The sequence below is a fragment of the Aphanomyces invadans genome, assembly GCF_000520115.1.
Source record: "Aphanomyces invadans strain NJM9701 unplaced genomic scaffold supercont1.62, whole genome shotgun sequence".
Taxonomy (NCBI): Eukaryota; Oomycota; class Saprolegniomycetes; order Saprolegniales; family Verrucalvaceae; genus Aphanomyces; species Aphanomyces invadans.
In genome coordinates this window covers 291588-293611 of record NW_008580207.1, presented here as the reverse complement: position 1 = coordinate 293611, position 2024 = coordinate 291588, and the positions used below count along the sequence as shown (strand labels likewise).

The 2024-nt window shown below is 51.4% G+C and overlaps 1 protein-coding gene across 1 annotated transcript; it reads right to left on the bottom strand.

Moving 5' to 3' along the window:
- Positions 1 to 1768: 1768 nt before the first annotated feature.
- H310_14196 (hypothetical protein) lies at positions 1769 to 1978 on the bottom strand (the record flags this gene model as incomplete). Its single annotated transcript, XM_008882005.1, has 1 exon — positions 1769 to 1978. The coding sequence occupies one exon, from the start codon at positions 1976 to 1978 to the stop codon at positions 1769 to 1771; it is 210 nt and encodes a 69-aa protein (XP_008880227.1).
- Positions 1979 to 2024: the final 46 nt, after the last annotated feature.

Here is a 2024-nt window from a genome sequence, read left to right as displayed (position 1 = left end):
CACGTCTTCGTCCATCCACGCCGTTTCTTGAACGGCGTAGACGTGACCCGTAGGATAGGTAGACAACTCGTCAGTTTCAATTTGGCCACCGACCACCCCAAGTACAATGAAGAGGATCGGCAGTTTCGTTCCTACATAACTATTATATCAAGTTTACAATATTTATCACAAACCATCAACTCATACGGCCAACACCGCCGTCATACGGTCGGAATGTTGTTTTCCGAGGAGTCAATTTTAGCGTCGGCGCCAATCTCACACCAAAGACGGCATGGTGGCATGTCGTAATACCCTGCCGTCTCGTCCGCATTAAAAATGATGTCGCGCATGGGACGTTGCTGTGCTTGGACCAAAATGTTGAGGCAAATATTTCCTTCTTCTCAGACAGCTCGGTTTGCTTTAATTTGGAGAAGCAAGGACTCGCTGAGTAAATCGATGACGGTGAGCAAAGCGTTGGCACAAACCGAGGAGTCCAGCGTAACCAGTGCCTGCTGACGCCTTCTCGCCGAAATACTGGTCGACCCAGGCTGGTTGTGGGCTGCGAATGTCGGATACCAACATGTCTTATGCCTTGCCCAAGTTGTGAAAACCAGGGGATTTGTTCAAAACCAGATCCTGACAGCTGTGAATGATATCTGCTGCCCAAGGAAGCCTCAGCAGCCACGCTGGGGCTTTCCAAGAGCCTGATTCATGTCTTGCGGATTGTCGTTTCGTGACGATAAGACAGCCCACGCGGTCAGCGTATGGGATATGTGGTAGATGACTTGCTTTCCAGTGTGTCAAGCGTGCCAGACTTGAAGAACACAGGATGTAATCGAGTCTGTTGATGAGTTTCGGACTTGGAAACGCTCGGCCCAATAGATTTTGACATCGATACAGATCCACCAGAGATTTTGACATCGATACAGATCCACCAGAGATAACTGTGCGTCCACGTGGACATCTCGTGCGCCCCATACATCGAGGCAGCTAGGGACTTGGCAGAGTTCAAGTCCTTGTTCAGGGTACAATGAAGTCGCCACCCACGACGTGTAAATAATGTGGGGAAGTCACGCGGCAGCGCATCGAAGAATCTTCCTCGCTCGGACCATATAGCCGGAGCATACACGTTGTCTAGAACCAATGTCAACGGCCCCAGGACACATCGGACTTGTTGGTATCGACCACGACGAAGAGGATCGTTGTGATGGACTATTTCCGCGTTCTTCAAGGGTGAGTGAGGGTGAATAAACGTCGCAGACCTCCAGTAGCCGGAGTTCATGGAGTGTCGGGATACAACGGGTCTTCAAAGAACAACGCACCCTCCTGGTTGGTGATGCGCTGCCAATGGTAGGCCACCTTGTCGTGCTGACTGGGCGTGCGGAAAGCCAGTTCTTGAATAAACGTTGAATAAACGTGACGTCGCGCGTGCACGAGAGGTTGCAAAGGATATAACGATACTGTTGATGAAGCCATTGGTGTTGACGGAGAGGATTTGTGGGTCCCAATCCACGAGTTGAGCGGGAAAGTTCGGTGCTTTGTCTTGAGTCGTTGGTGTTTATTAACAAATAAATATAGTGGGGTCCTGAAGTGTGGCGTTGGTGAGTGAATCGATCTTCCACCAATTTGCAGGTCGTCCTCGAGGTCAAGGAGCTCACTGTAGTTGGCTGCATGGATGGAATGTGTCGCGTCGTCACAAATGGACTCGACTTCGAAGTTGTCGATGATGTGATGATGATCGTGTTACGTAGTTTATACAGACAAAACTAGCCGGGAATGCAGGAGGTCCTTAGCCTGGGTCGAGCGTGAGGTCCAAATCAATGTAGTCATAAAGGGTGGGGATGTGAGTTGGCGCGAGAGGCTTCACGTCCGGTCGGGTTCCAAAGTCGCATGCGGAATCCGGCGCCAGTTTGGAGAGGAAGTCGGCTGCCTGGTTTTTGTCTCGCGTGCGGTGATGGAACTCACAGTGGAACTGGGAAGACAGTTCGCGGGCCTGCATGTACTGTTTGCGGAGGCCTGGGTGTCGGATGCGGTTCAGGCCGCGC